This window comes from Cetorhinus maximus, chromosome 5, assembly GCF_964194155.1.
Source record: "Cetorhinus maximus chromosome 5, sCetMax3.hap1.1, whole genome shotgun sequence".
Classification (NCBI taxonomy): domain Eukaryota; kingdom Metazoa; phylum Chordata; class Chondrichthyes; order Lamniformes; family Cetorhinidae; genus Cetorhinus; species Cetorhinus maximus.
This window is the reverse complement of record NC_135883.1, coordinates 35,661,052-35,680,224: the sequence shown is the minus strand read 5'-3', so window position 1 is coordinate 35,680,224 and position 19,173 is coordinate 35,661,052. Positions and strand designations below refer to the sequence as shown.

At 41.9% G+C, this 19,173-nt stretch overlaps 1 protein-coding gene across 1 annotated transcript in view; it reads right to left on the bottom strand.

Moving 5' to 3' along the window:
* arid4b (AT-rich interaction domain 4B) overlaps positions 1-19,173 on the bottom strand; it is a 177,516-nt gene that overhangs the window by 101,563 nt on the left and 56,780 nt on the right. The window contains exons 5-7 of the mRNA XM_078541697.1: positions 14,122-14,212; positions 3,027-3,106; positions 2,846-2,937 (exon numbers count right to left, since the gene is read on the bottom strand). Of these exons, the coding sequence (XP_078397823.1) occupies positions 2,846-2,937; positions 3,027-3,106; positions 14,122-14,212 (263 nt within the window). The remainder of the gene's footprint in view (positions 1-2,845; positions 2,938-3,026; positions 3,107-14,121; positions 14,213-19,173) is intronic.

Below are 19,173 nucleotides of genomic sequence, written 5' to 3'. Positions count from 1 at the left end.
ACTTAAAATAGAAACAAATTGCAACAGAAAAAAAGAATTGATCACAAACTATTGGATTTCTCCAAATTTGCAGTGTTCTTCTCCAATAAGAGAGAGAGAAAATACTGTCCCAGGCGCACTTCAATTCTACAAACGAGTTACATCTGATAGCCTTAAAGAGAGAATAGATGGGCCTGAAAGAGACTATGGACACAAGATCTTGAAAGAGGAATAAACACTAATGAGTAGTTAATGGTACGTTATTCAAATTCGTTATTGTTTAAATGTTGGTAAAGGTTCTGAAGTATAAAATTTTGAGTTTGACAGCTGTCATTACAGATGCGAATCTTTCAAGAGAGTTTGTTACTCTGCTGCATTGAAAGATATTGCACTGAAAAAGAAACGGATACTTGAAAGTTTCAAACTTGGTTAATCAGGCACTACTAATCAAATTGACTACTGGCACCTTTATCCTGTTCAGGGATGCTAAAGAATTCTGGCCTTTCACATAACTCTTTTCAAATAGAAAAGAACATATAGTGGGTTAGGGGTGCAGTGTGGCTGCAATGATATCGCTTTCATTTCTAGGATCAGTATCGGACTCCAGCCCGGACAAATGCAGTAAAAATATCCAATCTTTCTCATGACCGTAACAAATCAGAAAAGTATTAACCCGTTCTTTGAGGGTGTTGCACTGAGTGGGTTAACAACAACTGTCATTCTTACACAGTCCTTAACATAGTAAAACAGCCAAAGACACTTCACAGGAGTGTTATCAGACAGCAATGACTTATATTTATATGGTGCCTTTGATGTAGTAAAACAGCCCAAGGCAGCTCAAAGGAGTGCCAACAGATAAAATCTGACACTGAGCCGAGTAAAAGCTTTGTCAAAGGTACATTTTAAGGAGCACCTTAAACAATTTATTTAGCATCTGGTAATTTTGCAGTTTAATTTATGAGTGATTGGAGTTGACTCCACCTGCAAAAGCTGAAGAATGTTCTGTTTCTGGCACTGGCAGAATTCAGTTGAACCAACACAAAAATATAATAAGACTTCAGGCTAGGATGGGAATATTTAGGTGACAGACATGCCGGAGTCAAAAGGTTGTGGGTTCAAATCCCAGTCCAGGATCTGAACACAAAAATCAAGGCTGTCACTCCAGTGCAGAACTGAGGAAGTGGTGCACTGTTGGAGGTGCTGCCTTTATTAAACATTAAACCTAGGCCCTGTTTCCCATGGCACTATTTCAAAAGGGGAGTTATCCCTGGTGTCCTGGCCAATATTTATCCCTCAAATCAACATCACACAGGTTATGTGACCATTATCATATTGCTGTTTGTGGGAGCTTGCTCTGTGCAAATTAGCTGCCGCTAAATTTACAAGAGTGACTACACTTCAAATAAAGTCCTTAATTGGCTATAAAATGCTTTGGGATATTTGGTTGTTGCAAAAGGTGCTATATATAATGCAAGTCTTTCTTTATCCTGAACCTGATGTTAAGCTTTTACCCCAAATCAGTCTTGGATATGTTGGTGTGTCTTCTTTCACTTCTGCATCATCCAAGCACGTAACTGGGCTAAACTTTAAACTTGAATTCTCATTTTGTGCAAATACTAACCAACCTCCAAAAGGTGGTGGCGCTGCACTGTCTCTGTTAGCAGGAGAGTACAATTACTACACAATAGGTTTACATGGATAGTTTACAAGTGTGAATACAGAAATTTATAATGGAACATGGGTCAATAGGATTTATGCATACTTGTACAATTTTTAATATAAATGTTTAGAAAAATTTAATAATAATGCAGTGGCATTTTTACAAGGTAGGTCATAGAGTCATAGAGGTCTAACAGCACAGAAAAAGGCCCTTTGGCCCATCGAGCCTACGCCGGTCAAACAAGTACCTAACTATTCTAATCCCATTTTCCAGCACTAGGCCCATAGCCTTGTACGCCATAGCATTGCAAGTGCACATCCAAATACTTCTTAAATGTTATGAGGGTTTCTGCCTCTACCACCCTTTCAGGCAGAGTTCCAGATTCCCACCACCCTTTGGGTGAAAAAATTCTGCCTCACATCCCCTCTAAACCTCTTGCCCTTTACCTTAAATCTATGCCCCCTGGTTATTGATCCCTCCACCAAGGGGAAAAGTTCCTTCCTGTCTACCCTATCTATGCCCCTCATAATTTTATATACCTCAATCATGTCCCCCCTCAATCTCCTCTGCTCCAGGGAAAATAACCCCTGTCTATCCACTCTCCTCATAACTAAAACTCTCCAGCTCAGGCAACATCCTGGTAAATCTCCTCTGCACTCTCTCTAGTGCAATCATATCCTTCCTACAATGCGGATTCCAGAACTACATGCAACACTAGCTGTGGCCTAACCAGCATTTTATACAGTAGCAAAACGTCCTTGCTCTTATATTCTATGCCTCAGCTAATAAAAGCAAGTATCCCCAGATGCCTTCTTAACCACCTTGTCTATCTGTCCCGCTATCTAGTACTTGGTCAGATGATTTGCTAAGGGGGCAGTCATTACAAATGGCAGTGCTCTGGGATAGATGAACAGTAGAATGTGACAAGTTATTTGGTAACGGGAAGAGTTATTTTTCACAGTTCACTTTAGGGTAAAAAGGGCACGAAAAAAATTATTTCTGCACTCCAGCAAAATTATTTCTAAAATGAAGGAAAACCTCTTGAAACAGGGAAAATAAAATTTCCCATATAGGTCAGGCAGAGAGCATTTATACAGGAATGTAGGGAATTAAAATCTACATATAAAAATTCGCTCATAAAAAGATTGGGATATCTTATTATTAATCTTCATGTTTCATAGCCGTGCACTACAAAATATTACTCACAGTGGATTGGACCTTCTTCCCCGGTTAGACTTCTTTCCAATGACAGGGGTGCCAAAGTGTTCTGGGTTAGTAAGAGGCAACTGGTCAAGCGTCTAAAACATTAAGCAAAACACAGGTTATTGTATCCATAGCAACCGCAGCACAGAGTAGGCAACCAGTGATGCTTTATTTTTCCACTAACCTCACTCTCTGCAAAGTGTCGCTCTCCTTTCAGACAGAGTGAAGTCCGTCTCAATGTTCTCTCATCGCCATCATCAAAAACTGTAGACAGATACACAGCATTGGTCAGGTGAATTACTGCAAAGGGATCATTTTTTGCGAGCAGAGAAACATGATTAAGAAAGGGAAAAACTCCACTTGCCCCAATAGGTTTGGAAAAGAACCTACAAATATTGCTCATCATTCTACAGATGTCAGGTTCATTACTGCAATTGTTGATGTTCATTTTTATTCCAGCCAGTCCCCATCCTGTGGCTGAAGCACACAACAACAGGTCAATCAACCCCTTGAGCCTGTTCAGCCATTCATTCAATCAGATCATGGCTCATCTGTATCCTAAATCCATTTACCACCTTGGCTCTAGCCCTCAATACCCTTGTCTCAGATTTAAAATAATTAATTCAGTGAACATCTACTGCATTTTGTGGGAGAAAGGTACATAGTTCTACCACTGTTTATTTGAAGATGTGTTTCCTAACTTCTCTCCTTAAACAACATGGCTTTGATTTAAAGATTATGTCCCATCGTCCTAGACTCCCATTCCAGCAGAAATAAGTTTCTATGTATCCTATCAATTCCTTTCAAAATCGTAAATACCTCAATTATAAATTATTCCTTCGCCTTCGATATTCTAGGGAATGTAATCTCTCTTCGTAATTTGATCCTTGTAGCCCTGGTAATATGCTGGTGAATTTTTGCTGCACTCCTGCCAAGGTCAATGTACCATAAAATGCAGTGCCCTGAAATGTACACTGTATTCCACATGTGATCTAACCAGGGCTTTGTCACTGTACTCCAGGTATGATCTAACCAGGGCTTTGTATAGCAGCAGCAAAACCTCCTCCCTTTTATATTCTAGCCATCCAAATAGAAAGGCTTTGATAACTTTCCTGTTCTTGATCCAAAATGGATGGCCTCACTTACTTGCGTTGAAATCCATCTGCCAAAGTTTTGACCACTCATTTAATCTAACAATGTCTTTTTGTAATTTTATGCTTACACCCAAATGATCATTTATGCCACCTATCTTTGTATCATTATTTAATAAAGGTGAGAGAGAGAAACCAGGAAATTATAGACCTGTGCATTCTATATTTGTTCTGAGAGTTGATTAGAGTGAACAAACTTGGATTTAGAAATATTTAGATTTTGTCTAATGAACCCAACTGTAATTTGAGGAAGTAACTGAAACCGTAGCCAGGGGAATGTCTATGGATATAGTTCGTATGGCTTCCAGAAGGCATTTGGTAAGGTTGCACATTAGAGTCTGCTAGCTGAAATTAAGGTTAATGGAATTATTAGGAGATGCAGAAGAAGAGAGCAGGGATTACAGTTACGTATTCAAATTGGAAGGAAGCAAAATAAGCAACTTGGATATATCACTCTCTCGTGTTCTCCAAGCCATTAATAAATATAGTGGCTAGCTGAAATCATCGAAATCTACAGCACGGAAGGTGGTCATTCGGCCCATTGGGTCCATGCTGGCTGACAAGTAGCCAACCAGCCTAATCCCACTTTCCAGCTCCTGGTCCGCAGTCTTGCAAGATTAAGGCACTTCAAGTGCATATCAAAGTACTTTTTAAATGTTATGAAGGGTTCTGGCTCTATCACCCTTTCAGACAGTGAGATCCAGATCCCCACCACCCTCTGGGTGAAAACATTTGCCCTCGATTTCCCACGAAGCCTCTTTCTCTAAATCCGTGCCCTCGAGTTATGGGCACCTCAACCAAGAGGAGCAGGGCCTTTTTATCCACTCTATTTAGACCCCTCATAACTCAATACATAAATAGGTTTCCCCTCAGCCTCCTCTCTTCCAAAGAAAACAGCAACAGCCTATCCAACCATTCCACATAACCAAAATCGTCCAGTCCAGACAACAACTTAGTAAATCGCCTCTGTACTCTCTCCAGTGCAATCTTAACTGATGTGCGATGACCAGAACTGGACGCAGTACCCCAGCACTGGCCCAACCAGTGTTTCATACAGTACCAGCACAGCAGAGACCACCATATCTACCTGTTCAGCTACCTTCAGGAATCTGTGGACATGTACTCCAAGCCCCTCTGTTCCTCTACACTTCACAGTATCCTACCATTTACTGTGTATTCCCTTGCCTTGTTAGTCTTCCCCAAATGCATTACTTCACCCTTCTCCGGATTGAACTCCACCTAATGCCCCGCCAAAGATTTTTATGGACCACCGCGAATCGCTTCCTTCCAATTCAAGTATATAACTATTATCCCTGCTCTCTGTCTTCTACTGCATCTCAGGTCAATAATTTGCCTTTATTTCCATTAGCCTTCATTTCAGCTAACAGGCTGTTAATGGAACCTTACTGAATGCCTTCTGGAAGCTGTACAAACTATATCTATAGACATTCCCCTGACTTTACTTACTCAAAAATTACAATTAGGCTCATTACACATTGTTTAAATATTTCTAAATCCAAGTTTGTTCACTAATTTCTCCAAGTGCTCAGTCATTCCACCCTTCATTATATCTTCCCCACAACAAATGTAGAATGCACAGGTCTACAATTTCCTGGTTTCTCTCTCTCACCTTAATTAAATAGTAGCCTAGGCCAGCACTCCACTGAAAAAACTCAGAGGCACCACCCTTCAAATAAGGCATTAGTGCTCTTGCCATGTCTACCAGTTTAGGTGGGCACTCAAAATTCCATGGCACGATGAAGAGCAGAGAGTCCTTCCAGTGTGCAGGCCAACACTCCTCCCTCAACCAATACCATGAAAATGATATTAACTGTCATTCACCACATGATCACTTGTGTGATCTCCCTGTGTAAATTGGCTGCTGCATTTTCCTACATAAACACTTCGGAGATACCGGAGCCACATGCCAAAATTGCAAACAATTTACAGCACAGAAACAGGTCATATGGCCCAACTGCTTCACACCAGTGTTCAGGCTCCAAATGAGCCTCCTCCCACCCAACTACTCTAATCCGATCAACATATGCTTCCATTTCTTTCTCGCTCATGTGTTTATCTAGTTTCCTCTTATATACATCTATGCTACTTATCTCAACTACTTCATGTGGTATCAATTTCCAACATTTTTTGCCACTCTCTAGGTAAAGAGGTTTCTCCTGAATTCCTTACTGTATTTATTAATGTCTATTTAGTATATGCGACCGTTATAAGTGGAAACATCATCCCTACGTCCATCCTAGAACCCCTCCTTAAATTTAAAGACCTCTATTTGGTCACCTCTCGTGGTCCCTTTTCATACCTGATGACTTTGTGTATACCCTGTACATCCTTGGCTACCCTGCTTACATCCTCAACTACCTTGCATACAACTCTGTTAATCCTCATACATTCTGTGCATGTTTGAATAATTTCGTACACCTTTACACCCTTGGATACCTTTATTCATTTTGAACATCCTCAGATACTCTCGTACATTGCAGACAACATACCCTCTCATTTTTTTTTTGAAGTGCACAAATGATTTATTTAAGTGTTCAGGCCCTTTAAATTTTTTTTACCGTGATGCACAGGAACATAAAGTAGCTAACTCACACGTTCTTACAAGGGAACTTTCGAGTTGTTGCATGGCCATGTAACTTAGAGAATATCGGCTGCAAATCTTCGGCTGCCCTGCTTACACCCTGTTAAACCTCATGCACCCTCCTTAGATCCTATATACGTGCTCACACTCCTTAGAGCCCTTATGCTTTGCACCTCTCCTTTAATGTCATTTACACTCGGGTACCATTCTTAGATACTTGGATAGCCTCCTTGGGGCCATACACCATCCCCTAAACACATATATGGTCAACAGTCCTCCTTAAACACCAAAAGCATTTGTATCCCCTCTTTTGACCCATTGCATCCCAGCGCATGCTGCTTGAAGCCTTTTAATCTTTGCACACCCTCATTATATGCAATTGAAGATATAGACATTGGCATAAATGATCCTGTTCAGGGCCTTCAGTTTTGGAGTGCAAGCTCTGATTATGAGCCATGAACACAGAAGGCACTGGAAAAAAAGTTCTTGGCTTACAGTGAACTTTTGAAGTATTTCAATGAAGGGAAAATATTTGCAGAGCTACAGGGGAAGGGCTGGGGAGTGGGACTAGCTAAATTGTTCTTGCAGGGAGCCAGCATGTATTTGATGGGCCAAATAGCCTCCTTCCAAGCTAACCATTCCATGGATCTATAAGAAGAAGCTGGTATAACATTGAAGCACTTTGGTTTAATGTGATATTTCCTAGACTATTGGTCACAATACAATAAATCTGCAAGCAGCAGATATGTGGTCACAAAGCTAGTTTCCTGAAATGCTATAATAAATTAATTGGCTCACAATATTACAACCTAGACAACCTGATCAGTGACACATTTCTGATATGTTAAAGAAATACAATGACTTTGCATTAATATGCTGGGATGACAATCTTGAAGCCAGTTTGCTCAAAACTGTTATGTCACACCTGCCTGCATTGCAAAGTATTATGGTCTTGGCATCCTAGTAATCCAACAGTGCCCTCTGGGAACTGGATTAAATGGAATGAAATTTTGTTTTTTTAAGACTGAAGACTAGGCCTTGTCTTCCCTCTCAGGTGGGCATAACAGACCTCTTCAAAGACACGATTCAAAGTGGTGTCCTGGTCAATATTTATGTCTCAACCAACATTACTGAGAAAAAAGATTTAATCATGATCACATTGTTGTTTGTGGGAGCTTGCTGTGAACAAATTAACTGCCACAATTCCTACATTACAACAGCGATTACACTTCAAAACTACTGTATTGGCTGTAAAACATTTTAGGATGTGCCGAGGGCCTTAAAGACAGCCCAAAATGCAACTCCTCTTTTTATAGCCCCATTAATGCTATGGCTGCAAGCTTTCTGGGGATTTCCACTAAAATCTATTGTACAAAATTAAGAGAGAATAATAGTAATCAACAATTAAGCAGAATTAAGAAAACCCATTTTTATGCTGTGAATTAATGACTTTGCCGCAGAAGATTCATTGCATTCCAGATTAATCCTTCCCAACAGACAAAAATAGTTTTAAAAAAAGCACCACATACTGCAGTGTATACTCAAACTAGGCCTTGTTGACTGACCTAGTGTCATATTTGAATGCAGAAGAGTTTATTACAACTTAACTACTCCAATTATGTTACCTGGAAATCTAAAGTCAGCTTGGTCAAACTGTACCAAAGCAGTAACTTCGATACTAGATTCTTTTTAAACCAAACTTGCTTAACAGCATTAAAGCAAAAGTTAGAAAATGGCTTACTTACTGGCATCAAATCACATGGTTGTTTAACAGCTGTATGAACAGTAGTCAACCGAATAGAATGATTTGACAGATTCAAATGTCATGTCTTTTTCTCCGAGGTACAGAACAAGGACGGTCCAATTACACCATGACTGCAAAATGTTTGGTTCCTGCTCCTGAGGCTGTGAAATGAAGGTAATTTTTTTGCACAAAGGCAATTTTGGTGAACGTTGATCGACTGATACTCCAAAATATTAAGGGCCAGGTTTTCAGCTTCAAGCCAGGAATCATGAGTTGGGCCATTTCCCGATTTCACGATTCCACCTCCTGCCTGGCAGTGCCCACCCACAGTATTTTTATGATGGTGACAGGATGGAGTCAGTGTGGCCACCTCCCCAAGCAGTTCCCAGGCAAGAATGCGGGCGGGCGGGCGGATGCCAAGGTAGGCAGGTTAGAAGGTCCGCCCCTGTTCAATGGGAGAGTTCTGTTACGTGTGTTAGACACCCTAGCCCTCATACATCCACCATTCCCCTCATTCTCCCCATGCCCCTTTATACCCGCTCCATATTCCCCATGCTCACTCACCCAGTATCCACTATTTCATGAGCCCCATAATAACATTGGCAAGTCTTTGAGATGCTCATGAAACTGTCAAGTTCAAAATCCACTTCAAGAAACTTAATTCCCATTAACAGCTCATAAAACTCAGTCCCCTTGACAGCTGCATTCACAATCTGAATGAGCTGAATCTCTTTGTGGGGTTTGGAGCTTAGTCAAGCATTCAAAATGGGATTCCAGTGCACAGCTGTGTCAACAAAGCCCCCAGAGTTGAATGCATTAAAGCCTTTGGAATATCCAAACAGGTAACCATATGTTGCACTGCTTCAAAGGCTCAACAGATGGCTGAATGGACAATGAAAGATTAGATTACAGGGGAAAGCTGACACATGCAGACTACTGGATAAAGTAATCTAATGCATCTGAACACTTTCACAGTACTGGTCAATTTAATAGTCACTTACCTTTCCTAAACAAAGCCCTATCATTAATCACTCTATCAAATACATATTTAACTTATCATACACCATTACGACATGTGAAGATGTTAACAGCTTTTGAGCTTACTGATCAAAGGGTTCCCGACTCCAGACTCAGCATACCACATGGTTCACGACTTCTTTGAGGTGTCATGAACTGGTGTCTCCTAAGAAAACATACCAGACTCCAAGGACACAGCAAGGGTTGTAAAATGCCCAAATCTGCAACGGAGCAGGAGCTGGCTTGCAGGATTGCTGCATGCGGCTCACAACCCTCACCCTCATCCTGGGGCCATAAAAATCCCACATGATGGAAATGAGGCTGGAAATACCAGAATTGGGTCCTGCCAACCATTTCAAAATCCTCCCCACCTCCATTCCAACATGGGCGAAAGCATGAAAACCTGGTCCAAAATGTTTACATTGTACTGATGGTATTCAGTGAACCTTCACGTTCCATATTTCTGGATAGCTCAGAAAAAAATCTCAGCGAAAATCGGATGTGTTTAAAATCTGCTATTCCAAAAACATAGCACAAGATAGCATGGACTACAGAACAAGATCAAGAACGATCCTCAGCTCATACCAAGTTTCGGGAGGGGCAGACTAATCAACTTCTGGATAACAGAGGCAAAGATCAATTTATATGACCAGCTGCCAATGCACATGTGAACATAATAAACAGGGGGAAGAGTTGGCCATGCAGCCCCTCAAGCTTGCTCCACCATTCAATAAAATTATTGATCTGGGCCTTAACACCACTTTCCTGCCTGTTCCCCATAACCTACAAGAATCTATCTAACTCAGCCTTGAATATATTCAATAACCTAGCCTCCACTGCCTTCTGGACTAGAGAATTCCAAAGATTAATGACCCCTATCCCTCATGTCAAATCTCAAATTGATGACCGCATATTTTGAAACTGTGCCCCTAATTTTTGGTTCCTCCATGAGGGTAAATATTCTCTCAGCATCTACCATGTCAAGCACCCTCAAAATCTTATATGTTTCAATATGAGTACTTCTCATTCTTCTAAACGCCAATGAGTATAGGTCCAAGCTGCTCAACCTTCCCTCATAAGGCAACCTCTTCATCCCAGGACTCAGCCTAGTGAACTTCTTCTGAACTGCTTCCAAAGCAAATATATCCCCCTTTTTATGTAAGGAGACCACTACTACACAGTACTCCAGATTTGGGTCTCGCCAATGCCCTGTACAGTTGTAATAAGACTTTCCTACTCTTATACTCCATTTTCCTTACAACAAAGGTCAACATTTGTCTTCCTAATTACTTACTTCACATGTACCTGCATGCAAACTTTTTGGAGTTCCTGTACAAGGACACACAGATTGTTCTGTACCACAGGATTCTTCTGACTCTCCATTTAAAGAATATTCTGCTTTTTGACTTTTCCTACCAAAATGGATAACCTCATACTTTCCCATATTATATTCAATCTGCCAAATTTTTGTCCACTCACTTAACATACCTATGTCAATTAGCAGACTCTGTCCTCTGCTTTCACAGCTATCTTTGTATCATCAACACATTTGGCTACAATACACTTGGTCCCTTTATCCAAATCATCATCAATAGAGATTGCAAATAGGTGAGATCCCAGCACTGATCCCTATGGCATCCTTCAGTTGCAGTTTTCCAACTCCAAAATGACCCACTTATCCTAACTCTGTTTCCCGTTAGTAAACCAATACTCTTATCCTCGCTAATGTATTACCCCCAACGCCACGAGCTCTTAGCTTGTGCGGTAACCTTTTAAGAAGCATCTTATCGAATGTCTCTTGGAAATCCCAATAAGCTACATCTATTGCTCCTCTTTACCTACCCTGCTCAAAATTATTAAAAGCTATGACAGACAAGTTGAATTGCAATTTCAAAAGTCCCCTATGTCTCCACATTTAATAGCAAGAATAATTGCATTTCTGCTGCATCTTTCACAACACCCCAGAATGTTCCAAAGTGCTTTACAGTCAATGAAGTACCTTTGAAGTGTAGTCACTGTTGTAATATAGGAAACTCAGCAGTCAAATTCCACACAGCTCTCGCAAACAGCAATATGATAATGATGAGGTACCTGTTTTTGGTGATGTTGTTTGGGGAATAAATATTGAACCCAGATACTGGGGAGAATCCCCTGATCCTCTGAAATTGTGCCATTTTATTTCCATTTGAAAGGGCAGATGGGGCCCTTGTTTAAATGTCTCATCTGGTAAACAGGGGTTTTATATTCACAACTACCCTCTTCACCCAATGGCCAAGGTCAGAGGATTACAGTTTTAAACTCTTTAAATGGAGGAACGCATGCCCAACCCACTGCGTACGGGCCACTGCTGTTTCTACGGTGTGTGTAAGTGTCTTGCCAGAGAGGAAGAGCACTTCGTTAACATATTTAAAATTAGGCTCCCACAGATCAATTGGATCTCTAACTTCCTTGCTTCTGTTTACTGAGGGTAGTTTAAGGTAGACCAGCTAGGAATAGTCATGTCCAGGGGTAACAAAAGCATAAATGAGGGTTTCAGCAGCAGCTGAGCTGAGACAAGAACAAAGTCGTGGAGGTGGAAATAGACAGTATTAGTGTTGGTGCAAATATGTGGTCAAAAGTTTATCTTGAGCTCAAATATGGCATCAAGGTTGTGAGTAATCCGGTTTAAACTCAAGCAGTTGCTAGGTAAAAGGATGTAGTCAGTAGCTAGGCGACAAAGTTTGGTGCAGGGACTGAAAGCAATGGCTTCAACCTCCAATTAAACATTGGGAAGAAAATTTCCTTTCATCCAGTACTGCATGTTGGATAAGCAATCTGATAATTTTGCAACAGTGGAGGAGTTGAGAGAGGTGGTGGTGACGTAGAACTTGGTGTTGTCAGCATATATATGAACATTAATTGTGCTTTCCGATGATGGCACCAAGCGACAGCATGTAGGTGAGAAATAAGGAGGTGGCCAAGGATAGATCCTTGGTGGGGGGCAGTAAGAGAAGCTATTGCAAGTGATACTTTTGACTGCGATTAGATAGATAAGAATAGAACTAGGTGAGAGCAGTCCCACCCGGCAGGACGACAGTGGGGAAGTGTTGGAGGAGGATGGTGTGGTCAACCATGTCAAAGGCTGCAGACAATTTGAAAAGAACAAGGAGGGATAGTTTACCCTTTGTCCTAGTTGCATAGGATGTCATTTGTGGCTATGGAGAAAAGTTACGAAGAAATTCTACACACTTAGCAACGCATAGCTGGTTTGAGATTCCTTTAACATCATATGGCACAAATATTAACTCAAGGGTTAGATTTGGAATTATTTACACACAACATTGAGAGAGGGGAAGAAAAACTTTGCAAACTAATAATGAGATACGAATCACTGAATTGCACATTGAATCATAGAATTTTACAGGACAGAAAACGGCCATTCAACATTTTGTGCCAGTGCTTGCACATGCACCTTCAAAGAACCATTTAATTTAGTTCCATGCCCAAGGTGTTTTTTGCCCACCTGACCCTGTAAATTAGTCCTCTTCATGTCCAGGTCCAATTGCATTTTGAAATTTCCAATGGAATCTACTTCCACCACCCTTTCAGAATCACAACAAATCTCAACAACCCATTGTGTGAAATAATTTCACTTCATTTCCCCTCTAGTTTTTTTGCCAATGATTTTAAATCTGTGATCTCTGGTTACTGACCTACTTACTGGAGGAAATAATTTCTTCTTACTTGCTCCAACAAAAGCACTCAAAAGTTCTGATATTCTCCATTAGGTCTCCCCCTAATGCTCTCTTCCCTAAAAAGAGCAATCCCAGCTTCCCCAGTCTCTTCACATAACTAAAGTACCTCTTCCACAGTAGCATCCTAGAAAACCTCCTCTGTATCCTCTCCAAAACCTTGACATCCTTCCTAAAGTTTAGTGCCCAGAATTGTACAAAATACTGCAGCTGAGGCCCAACCAAAGATTTGTAAAGGTTTAGCACAACTTCTTTGTTTTTGTATTCAATGCTCCTATTTACAAAGCCAAGTTTCCCATCCACTTTCTCAACTGTCTTGCCAATTTTCCCGTCAGCTTCAAAGGTCTATGAACAAGCACTACCTCCCCAGCATCCGTTCTTTGAGACCCTCAAATTAGCACCATTTTGGCCATACTGTTTCTCTCAAAGAGCACCAGTTCACACTTACCCGCATTAAATTGCACCTGCCATGTATCTGCCCATTTCACTAGTCTATGTTCTCCTGAAATCTGCTACTATCCTCCTCACTATTTACCATGTTGACAAGTTTTGCACCATCCACAAACTTTGAAATTGTATTCCTTATACAAAAGAAAAGCAATGATTCCAATACCGATCACTGGAAAACCCCCGCTGCATACTCCTCTCCTGTCAGAAAAATACTGTTCAACACGACTGTCTGCCTCCCAGTCCTGAGCCAATTACATACCCAAGTTACCACTGTCTACTTAATCCCATGTGCTTCTATTTCTGAAATAAATCTGTCATCCTGTGCCTTATCAAATACCTTCTGAAAGCCCACATGTACATCTCCTGCACTACTTTCATCTATTCTCTGTTACTCAAATCAGGATAGAAAGATATCATTTGCCTTTAATAAATCTGTGCTGTTCCAAGTGGGAAGTAGTTTTGTCCTCGACAATAGTCTCTAGTAGTTTTCTCATCACTGACATTAGACCTGTAATATTTTCAAAAATATCTCTTTCTGCAGTCTGATATAATGGGGACACTTTTTAGAATTACTCTTTTCTTACCTACAGTGTACCAGCTTGCATCAGTTAGCTTATTGATGACAGCCATTTGGCATGTCCCATCAGGGTTCTTCACTTCGACAACAGCTCCTACCTGCAGTGGAAGTCACATCCAATCAGTAACATGTAAAAGGGAACAAATCACACCCATCAGCTGAGTTCATACAGAAGCTTTCAGTATAAGTGGTTCAATTAACTTTACCTGAGGAGGAAGCAGGGATAGGGAGCTGTTGCATCCAGTTCTGTGCACCATACTTGAGGAAGGGTGTGAAGGAATTGGAGTAGATAGGAGATTCACAAGAATGATTCCAGAGATAAAGAACAGTAGCTATGAGGATATATTGGAGAGGTTGGGACTCTTTCCCTTGGAGAAAAGAAGGCTGAGGGGAAACTTGATAGAGGTATTCAAGATCCTGAGGGACATGGGCAGGGTAAATAGTGAGAAACTGTTCCCACTCAAGGGAACATCAAGAACTAGAGGGCACAGATTCAAAATAATTGGGGAAAGGAGTAGTAGTGAGGTGAGGAAAAGTTTTTTCACCCAAAGGGTGGTTGGAGTCTGGAACGAACTTCCTGAAAAGGGTGGTGGAGGCAGGTTCAATCAAGGTATTCAAAAGGGAATTGTATTATTATCTGAAAAGAAAGAATGTGTAAGGTTACAGGGATAAGGTAGGGGAGTGGAACTAGGTAGAATGCTCTTTCAGAGAGCCAGTGCAGACTCGATGGGCTGAATGGCTTTCTTCTGCACTGTAAAGATTCTATGATTCTGTGAAATTGGAAGGAATAGGACAGGATTACGTCTGGTCTTTCAGGGACTTAGTCAGTACTAATACAAAAGTGACCCAGTCTGAATTGAATGCTGGAAGATGTATATGGGTAACTTACTGCCCTTCCACTTGAATTTCGTGTACCTCACACAATGGGATGCCAGCTGAGGTCAGCCACAATAACATGTATTCACATAATGCCTTTAACATGGTAAACGCTAGGAAAAAAAAGAATACCGAGTATCTGGAATACAGTGCCGTGCCAGCTGGTGTGGCGAGTGCTGACTCCTTGTACACCTGTAACAGGGAGCCGGTCAAGTTCTCGACTGGGCAGAGATCATATTATATGGAAGTCAAGTGCCTTTATAGATCACACTGGTTTCAATTGCTTGAGGTGGTCGGAGAGGAATTTTCCAAAGCATTGTTTCTCCTATTGCCCCTTTGTTTTTCTGTTTTTATTGCTTCTCCTCGGAGACTATGTGGCTGGGGTTAGAGAGTAGAGAGGAAGAGAAGGAATGCCTACTCATGGTCCAGCCATTATGACTGTTAAGCGGGACCAGCTGGTCTTTTCCTGTTCGTCATTTTGTATGTTTGCAAACTATCCATGGCACTTCACAGTAGCGTTATCAAACCAAATTTCACATGGAGCCACACAAGAAAACATTTGTACAGGTGACCAAAAACATGGTCAAAGAGGTTGGTTTTAAAGAGCATCTCTTTAAAGGAGGAGGAGGTAGAGGCAGAAGGAATTTCAGTGCTTGGAAGCTGGACAGCTGAAAGAGTGGCCACCAATGGAGGAGCAAAGAAAATCTGGGATGCGCAAGAGGCCAGAATATCTTGCAGGATAGTCGGGCTGGAGGAGCTTACAAGGTTAGGGAAAGGGCGAGGCCATGGAGGGATTTGAACACAAGGATGAGAATTTTAAATTGGACCAGGTGCCAATGTAGGTCAGTGGGCACAGGGATTATGAGTTAGAATACAGGCTGCAAAGTTTTAGATTGGATCAAGTTTATGAAGTGTATAAGATATGAGGATGGCCAGTAGAACATTGTTATCTCTAGATTCAACTATTCCAAAGGCAGGAAATGAGGGATTCAGCAAAAGATACTGCACTGCAGCTCATTTTCTGTGTTTCCCTCTCAGTATCCCATTTAGAATGGCGCTGCGAGAAAACAAAGAGGTTGCTCAGTTTTGGTTTAGAAAATGGTATGTATGAATCACAGGTCTTGGTGTCAAAGTATTCTTTCCAAACTTGACAGAGCTTTTACGAGGAACGAAAGCACGTGTACAAAAAAAGTTTCAGTAACTACAAGGAATGTCTGTTTGTGGAAGTTGAACTGAAATCCAAGAATGTGGAAAACCTTATCTGTATTATTAGGTAACCTAAAATTTGTCCTCATTTGATCAGAAACTTTGTAACTTATAAAGACCTACTTGGTCAACTGATGGGAGATGATGGTGGTGAGTTGCCTGGTTCAACTGCTGTAGTGCACATGGTGTAAGTACATCCACAGTGCTGTTATGAAAGGAGTTCCAGGATTTTGACCCAACAATGTGCAGGAACAGCGATATAGTTCCAAGTCAGGATGACGTGGACTTGGAGGGGAACTCGCAGGTGGCACTGTCCCCATGCATCTGCTGCCCTTGTCCTTCTAGGTGGTAGAGGTTGTGGGTTTGGAAGGTGCTACCTAAGGAGCCTTGGTGAGTTGCTGCAGTGCAACTTGTAGATGGCACACACAGCTGACACTGTACCCCAATGATGGCAGGAGTGAGAAGTTTAATGTGGTGGATGGGATACCGACCTACTGAGCTTCCTGAGTGTTGTTGGAGCTGCGCTCACCCTGGCAAGTTGAGAATATTGTATCACACTCTCGACTTGGACCTTGTGGGGATGGTGGATAGGCTTTGGAGAGTCAGGGAGTGAGTTACTCTCTGCAGAATTCCCAGCCTCTGTCTTGCTCTTGTAGCCACAGTATTTACGTGGCTGGTCCAGTTCAGTTTCTGGTCAATGGTAGCTCACAGGATGTTGATAGTGGAGAAGTCAGTGATGGTCATGCCATTGAACGTCAAGGGGAGATGGTTAGATTCGCCCCTGTTGAAGATGGTCATTGCCTGGCACTTGTGGAGAGTGAAGTTATTGCCCAAGTCTGAAATGTTGCCAAGGGTCTTGCTGCATGCAGGCACAGACTGCTCTAGTATCTGAGAAGTCGTGGATGCAACTGAGCAGTGTGCAAACATCAGAGAACATCTCCACTTCTGACCTCATGACAGTGGAGATATTACGTCCCCCACCCCACCGAATCATGTCAACTCTAATTTTGCTCGGGTTGCTTGATGCCACACTCGGTCAAATGCTGCCCGAGTGTCAAGGGCAGTGACTTTCACCTGACCTCTGGAATTCAGTTCTTTTTTCCATGTTTGAACCAAGGCTGTAATGAGATTTGGAGCTGAATGCCTCTAATTAACTTGGTAGAGCTGTAGAAATTGGATAGCAAGAGACTAATGGTGTCCCTAAGGGCCTGTGTATTTCACTCAATGCTGGCCATAGCTTAATCACCACTTGTCAGAACAGCCCCTTTCTGATCTAGAGCTGCCACCCTTTAAAAGGTTGAAAATAGAGGTTTGTATGTGGAGCATCAGGTGAAGCCATTCTACTCTTTAGGATGCCCAGCAATCTGGGAGTCACCACAGGTTGTGTGCATTATTGATAAGGGAAGAACAGAATATAAGAACATAAGAAATGCTTATACTGCCCCTCGAGCTTACTCAGGCATTCCACAAGATCATGGCTGAACTTTTACATCAACTCCACTATGGCTCCTTACAACATCAATATTATCAAATGGGGCAGTATAACCCAGATTATTCAATGAGCAAATGTACCATCTATAGTTCGGTACTGAAGCACACAAAGCAGGATGGTCATAAGTTCAATTCACGGTCTGTGCAGAGTTAGCCATTCTCAGGAAGGGTGCTGGTGGGAGATAGGTGGCCTTAATAACCCTGACCTTCTGGCAGTGGGGGGCAAGAGGAAGAAGGGAAGGCAAAGTAAGAAGGAAGAGAATAATTTAAAAATTAAAAACCACCAGGTTTCCCTTTCTGACCAGTCTGATGAGCTTTGCCGAAAGTGCAAGCAATGACAAGACCAGTTTGCCCAACATAAAATGCTGAAAAAACTCAGCAGTTCAGGCAGCGTCCGTGGACAGAAACAGAGATAATGTTTCAAGTTGATGACCCTTTGTCTTAACTCAAGAACTCTGATGGTCTCAAAGTTAACTCTGTTTCTCTCCACACAGGTGCTGCCTGACCTGCCGAGTTTTTTGGCATTTCTTGTTCTTGTTTCAGATTTCCACAGCTGCGGTATTTTGCTTTTGTACCAGTTTTGGCTGCGTTGGTCCAGCGGGTCAGGCAATCTCTCAGTGCGGGTAAGAGGAGTGGCCACATGGGTAAGGTAAAGAGCTCCCAGGGCCAGAAGTCAGCAAGAATCAATGGTCACTCCCTTGGAGGAGAGAAGGAATCCCAGTGATCTCCCTGGACACATCTGTCCAATAAAGGGGCAGCTCAGTTCATCTGCGTGCGAGCTGAAAATCGACCCTGTCCACATTATCTGCACAGGGGAAGTAGCATTTATATAACTACTGAGATTTAATTATATTCAGTTCTGCAAATTGACTGTACTGTGGAGAACATTTAATGGCTCAAACCAAGAGGAAAGCACCCAAGAGGAAGCAGGATATTTATGCTGCATTACATCAGCTGGAACAACAATCAGCAAGCAGTGTAATCATAAAGAAAATGTGCCTAATAGCTTAAAGAATTAGAGCCTGCAGGAATACTGACCAACAACCTATGAATAAGGACCTACAAAAAAGAATTAACATATCTGTTTTCACAGCACCCCATAATGGCTCTGCATATTTACCCTGCTAAGTAGCTCATGTTTGACCACTACACTCTGTCCAGTTGCCTGATCACATTTAGGGTCAATCAAAGGGATATGGTTGACATCAAGGTTCTAGAGTAGAGAAAGCAAAAACAATCAAGGTGACCCATTCAATAGCACATTGAGTAATCCCTGCCAGGAGGCAAGGACAGGATAGGGTCAGCTGCAGGGGCCCGTGTGTTGGGAGAGGGGTCAGCCGGAATGACCCGTGTGTTGGGAGAGGGGTCGGCTGGAATGAGCCGTGTGTTGGGAGAGGGGTTGGCTGGAATGATCTTTGTGGCTGGTTGATTTGGTGAGCACTCAGTCTCAGCCTTGCCTTTGTGAAATAGACTAAAATGAGAAATT